The sequence below is a fragment of the Aureococcus anophagefferens genome (assembly GCF_000186865.1).
Source record: "Aureococcus anophagefferens unplaced genomic scaffold AURANscaffold_206, whole genome shotgun sequence".
Taxonomy (NCBI): domain Eukaryota; class Pelagophyceae; order Pelagomonadales; family Pelagomonadaceae; genus Aureococcus; species Aureococcus anophagefferens.
The window spans coordinates 1-5825 of record NW_008705747.1 but is presented as its reverse complement, the minus strand read 5'-3'; the positions used below and the strand labels follow the sequence as shown (position 1 = coordinate 5825).

Genomic DNA, 5825 nt, shown 5'->3' with positions numbered 1-5825 from the left:
TTTCGACTTGCACTCAGATGGCGGACGCCATCCAATAAAGTTTGCGACCAATTACAGGGAGCGTTTCAAGTGCCAAACGTTCGTGTCAATGACCTTCTGTATGAGACATTGTCTAGCTTACCCTTGACATTTCTATCGTCAATAAACATGTGTAATGCCGCCCACGACAGGGCGCTCTCGACACTATCCAGAAGCATTCACTTATTAAATGTAAATCGATTATCCGCTTCGTGGAAGCGCTGGATTTCATTTCGCGATCAGAGCCGCTTCGCTTCTATGCATGATTCCGCGAGGAAGATTCAGCACCTGGGGCGCTTGCGGTCTTCGACACGGCTATTGCGGAGTGTCCGAATCGCAGCGGCTGCGTCCGTCGAATTGCAAGAACAAGACAGGTTGAAACGCGTTACATTTATTCGAAACGGAGGAAGGGGGATTAAATGCTTTATGTCACATTGCGTCTTAAGTAAGCGCACCGCTGCAGGCAGGCGTCTTCATGAATCCGCGCTTATCGCTCAAGAAGTCCGCCGTGCATACGCGTCAGCTTCACAGAATGTGGCGCAAATGACTGAGCTTCTTTCCAAAAATCGATTGGCCATCGTAATCCAACGTGTATTTCGCAGCATGATCGTGCGCGCACATTCAAAACAATCCAAGGACCGCATTCATCACTCGAGGGCGCACGCGCGCTATCAAAGCGCACAAAGTTCTGCAGACTACAACTTGGAGCAGCACGGTGCTGCTCAAATCATTCAAACGTGGCTAAGGGTCCAATTATTTTGCGATGGTCGCGTCGCACAGAAACTGATCTGGCGATCAATCAGTGTGCTGCAAACCTTGTACCGACGACAGCGATTGAAAAAAGAGATGCGTGCTCGCGTTCGTAGAAGACGGCAAACGCAGATAGAGTTACAAGCAAGAAAACGTTATGCAATCACGTCGATTCAGGGTCTTGGTCGAGTTCAATGTGCTCGTGTCGAGGTCGCAAGATTACGAGAGCAGGCAAAAGAAGGAGTAGAGTCGGCCAACAGGTTGGTACAATCAGATCGTCAAAAGAGTTTGATGCGTAGTAAACTTCAACAACTTGCGCAAATACACCCAAAAGCTAAACGAACGTTGACCCGGGGTATTATTCGCATTCAATCAGCACATCGAGGGGGCACAGCACGTTCAAAAGTGGCAAGCCAGCAGGTGTGGCACGTGCAACGCTGAGCACTGATCCTTGAGAGCCTTCCAAAAATTACATTCGTTTGACCCAGTTATCGAATCATAGGTGACCTGCGTCCGCACTTTCCTCCAGTATTGGCTTCGGTGTCGGCTGCAACGGAAGCAATATCATCGCGCAGCACTAATTCTGTCAGTTGTGGTAATTCACTCTCTTGCCAGATCCGAATCCAGGGTCAAATCTGCCGTGGATATAGCTGCGGCATGGCGCGGCTTTCGACGCCGAAAATACTACTGTTTAGATCACAAATCAATGCTAGTTCTTGGTTCAAAGCTTCGTGTACTACTTCGCCGTTTCAGGTACCGCCAGCAGATTAAAAAATCAGTTGATATGAATTGTCGGAGGTCGGAGTGTGGTCTAGCAGGCCGTATACTCTTCAAGCATTCTAGCATTCTGGAAACTCAACGCCAGATCATACGTCAATCAGTGATTCGCGAGTCAGTCCATGCTTCAGATCTCCAGCGCATCTTCAACACATATTGTTCTTATGGCCAAAGGGGCAACACAACGCGCCTTGGCGTGGGAAATTTTGCACGCTTAATCAAGGAAACGCCTTGCGTCATGCAGCCTACCAATCCTACTGGTTTATCTCAATCAGATGTCGAATTAACTTTCATGAAGTATCGGGGGCGTAGTAAACAACTTACTGTTGAGAGTCACTTACATTACAACGAGTTTTTAAAAGCACTTCGCGCTTTAGCCAGCATTTTTCTACCACCACAGCTAAGCTGCAGGCAGCGCTTAGGTTCCGATGCTCAGTTATGTATCTTCCTTCAAAAACATGTATTTCAGTCGAAGGTAGCTATAAATTGCACAGAGGAGTTGCGTGATCTGTCTTGCAGGGGTCGCGCACAAGCGAGGCTGAATTACTCCGCCCAGGCAGTTTTACAACTCTGGCGTGGTCACAAGGCTCGCCTAGTTTCGGGAGCTCATAAGAAAGTACAGCTGATCAACATCGAGCGTCTGCTGGGCTCTAGGGCCGTTTTGACGCTTCAGTCTTTCTTCCGTGGCATTGTTGGACGCTGCAAGGCTATGGCAGTGGCCCAAGAAACATACGAGAAATTCCTTGACTTTGATTCAGGGCGTGATTTCTGGTTCAACAAAAGATCAGCAACTTCCATTTGGGCAAAACCTCGCGCCCTGGCCTGGGCAGATGTGGGAAGCGCAACACGTTTGCCCAACGCTGACTTGCTGTTCGAAATCAGATGCCTGAAATGTTACAATTCAACAATAGCAAAATACTGCATCAACTGCGACGATCTTTATTGCGAGGACTGTTATGTAAAGCATAGCGAACAAAATGAACATGTTCACGTGAGTATTGATTCCTGCGTACAGTGTCGTTTCCAAATCGGTAAGCTGCAATTTCGTACAGTGTCTTGTTGATGCAGACATTCCCAGGCACAAAATTTTGTGAACAATGTGAGGATTTCTTCTGCGACACTTGTTTTGTGGACCAGCACTCCAAGGGTTCACTTCAGAAGCACACCTTTGAACAGATGGTACTTGATTGGAGTCCCATCAAGTGTTTCAAGCTTGCTAGCGTGAGTTTAGGTACCGTATTGTGACAAATGTGGTGAATTCGCAGCTCGAAAAACGGGCGGCCCTTTGAAAGAGAAACAGCTTTGTATACCATGTACACGCAGCTATTCAATTTCAGACGCAGGAGAAATTCGCACTGTGCCCTACATTCCCAACACGGTCAAAGATCATTACAAGCGGCTCGAGGAATTACGCCATCTGACAGAAATCAAGTTGGCAAGTAAAAGTCGCAATTCAAAGCTCCAGAAGATAAAAGAAGGCTCTTATGCGCTTGTCATTCAAAAAATCTGGCGCGGATGTAAGTGCCGCGATCACATAAAGGCTTTTCTCAACGAACGAAAGCTATGGATTGAAAGAAGAATTGCAGACACACATCACAGGAAAAAAATCATGTATCAAGTCGCTTGCTTCTTCGGCAACGGTGCACTCCTCGACAGCGATACACCAATCGAAACCGTGATGAAAAGAGTTCCTTTCTGGGCACGTAGCACAGTAAAAGATGTCATTCGGGGGCGGTGCACATCCGCGCAGAAATTCTCATTCTGCACTTTCCTTTCTCACAGCACCGGAATATATAGGTGGGTTGAGTTCGCGCTTTATGTCAAAGAACAAGAAGACTTCAAGATAAGAAACGGGCCCGTACATACATCCGTATATCTATCTCTGGCCGTAGCGCAGCGCCATTTGAAACTCAAGCGCCAGAGTGCAGCATACAAAGCGAAAAAGGCAAAGAAAGAATATGAGGTCGGACAGGAAGCGTACCGCAGGTCTGAATCCTTATACTCAATCATTGTGCGCCGAGCTTAAGAACTCAGGTCTCGGTCTGCAAATGATCCAAATATGATACAAGACAAGTTCAAGCTACATATGCGCGAATGTCGTCGGAAGCACGAGGCATGCGTGAAGCAAATTGAAGCTATGGATCGTGAGTTGTGTCAAGTCAAATCGCAGCGATCAAAATTGCTTGGGCCCCGTAAGATGGAAATGAAAATTATTGATGCTCTCAACCATGCAGTGGAGATCGAAGACTTCTCTCTGACAATGAAAAAAGATTCCCGTTTTGCAGAGCCATCAATTCACGGGTCCAAGTTTATTCAAGTGGGTGACAGATTTCGAATTGGTGATTCCCCCTCCGTGTATCGGGCTAGCAAGAACGATGGAGTCCCGTCAACGCTCGATAAGCTCGCTTTCAAAGTTCGCAGGGCGCTAGCTGCAACCATGCTACATATAGAAGCAGCAAGAAATGAAGCCGTGGCAAGCAGCAGCATAGATTTGGACATGGTTGATTTTAAAGCTGCGGCACAAAAGGCAGAAGCTGAGTTTCAGGTCGTTGAGCTACCGGTGATATCAAGGCACCTAAAAAATCATTTGCATAGGCCAAACTCCCAAAATGGACGTTTGATCCCGATGATCTGCACAAAGTTAAATTGAATCGCATCTGGACACATGGCGATTTGGAGAATGTGAAGGTATTCAAGTTTCCCCGAGAACCACATTGGCGCAGAGCTGTTACACGCACTCGTACGTGTTAGTGTTTGTATCATGCTGCTTGAGTCCAAGCTGATTCCTAGGTGATCTGGCACTGGGCAACCCCCTCACACAGTTCGCCATAAAGTCAGAAATCAACATGCTTGCGATGTATAAGCGCCAGTTATTATCGGTTGCAAAACGTGTTGATGCAGGGTCGGATACCCAGAGGAGCTTAGAAAAACGAGCCGCAAGGATTCAGGATAAGATAAGAAGTCGCGCCCATAATCTGTTTGGACCTTTCGACGAAACTACTGGCTTTGGTATGCAAAGGATTGCAAAATCGATGGTTACGGGAGCATGCTTTGTCCTAACACTACCGGTAAAAAATGTTGCGCGAGTTTTATCTGACATCGTCCAGTATCGAAAAGATGTGAAAATACTGCGTCTGGTCGACGCTCTGCGTACCGAGCATAGCATCATAGGCAAAGGACAAACACAGACCATGGGAGACCTCGAAAGACAAAACCACTGTTACTGTGACTCTTCAGGCCTCATATCTAGGTGAACCGCAGCTACTAGGACATTTTGACGTCGACTTGAATTGTCCCTTGGATATGGCCAGGGAGTTCCTGAGACGCGCATTCTGGAAAGAATTGAATGAGAGAGTTGGTTCAGCTTTCGATTACGTACAGCAAGGAACAGCTGTCTTAGAACAGGAAGAGGCGACAATGAAACTTCGTGATGTCACGCCTCAACGACTAAACTCTCTCTCTCGGGAACTTGAATACTCGCTCACCCTCTGCGCTTCGATGACCCGAGAGAAGACAGTACTTGATTCGCAAACTCCAGCGACGAAATCTAAAGGTGACCTTTTTCATAATTCAACTCAGGTGGGCACCAAGCGCATCGCCGCTCTCAGTTGACCGTGAAGACGAGCTCTGGTCCGATGATGAATTGGGCGGTGCGTAGAAGTGAGATTCGACTACAGCTGTAGTCGGCACTTGAAAGAGGTCCAAGGGCGGCTACGAGAGCTATTTGGACATCGCAAGGCGGGTGTTGCTCCGCGGGAGTGTTGCGGAGCAGGAGCTCTAGCAGTGTGCGAAACGACCATAGGGCTAGCCGCGGCCATAGAAATATTAAAATTGTTTTGCGGTCGCCCGGCGGGAGGTCCTCATAGAGGTCCTCCGTCCACCGCGCGCGCGGGGGTCACAACGGACGTCCAACGGACGTGGGACAATTCGTTTCAATTTTTTGTTTCGCACCCTGGGCTCTAGCGGGAAAAGTCTTGCACGAAGTCAGGAAGTCTGTGCCCGCAGTCCATTCAAAAGAAGTCCTGGCGCCTCTATGCGGCTTCGACGTAATCTTGGTCTTAGTCTTCCCCGCTGGCCTGCACCTAGCTAACGCGCCGTCACGGCCGCCTAGCTACACCCGAGGGCTGTAGCTGAGTGGGCTTGGTAGGGAGGCAGGGGGGTTTCCTCTGTTACCTTGGTTCACTTTAGAGATCGCGACCTGCACTGGCACCTTGGTGTTGCAGTGTGTGTACATGCACACCTCTCTCCACTGTTGCCTCTCCTGCATGTATGATGTATCC

General features: G+C 48.4%; 1 protein-coding gene across 1 annotated transcript; it reads left to right on the top strand.

Moving 5' to 3' along the window:
* Nucleotides 1-147: 147 nt before the first annotated feature.
* On the top strand, nt 148-5157 carry AURANDRAFT_68544 (hypothetical protein; the record flags this gene model as incomplete). The annotated part of the gene is made up of 13 exons (XM_009044244.1): nt 148-365; nt 486-627; nt 946-1188; nt 1271-1353; nt 1522-2536; nt 2683-2766; nt 2869-2984; nt 3145-3279; nt 3343-3531; nt 3580-4105; nt 4141-4285; nt 4336-4613; nt 4717-5157. 13 exons carry the CDS (start codon nt 148-150, stop codon nt 5155-5157), a joined length of 3615 nt encoding a protein of 1204 aa, XP_009042492.1.
* Between the last annotated feature and the right edge of the window lie 668 nt (nt 5158-5825).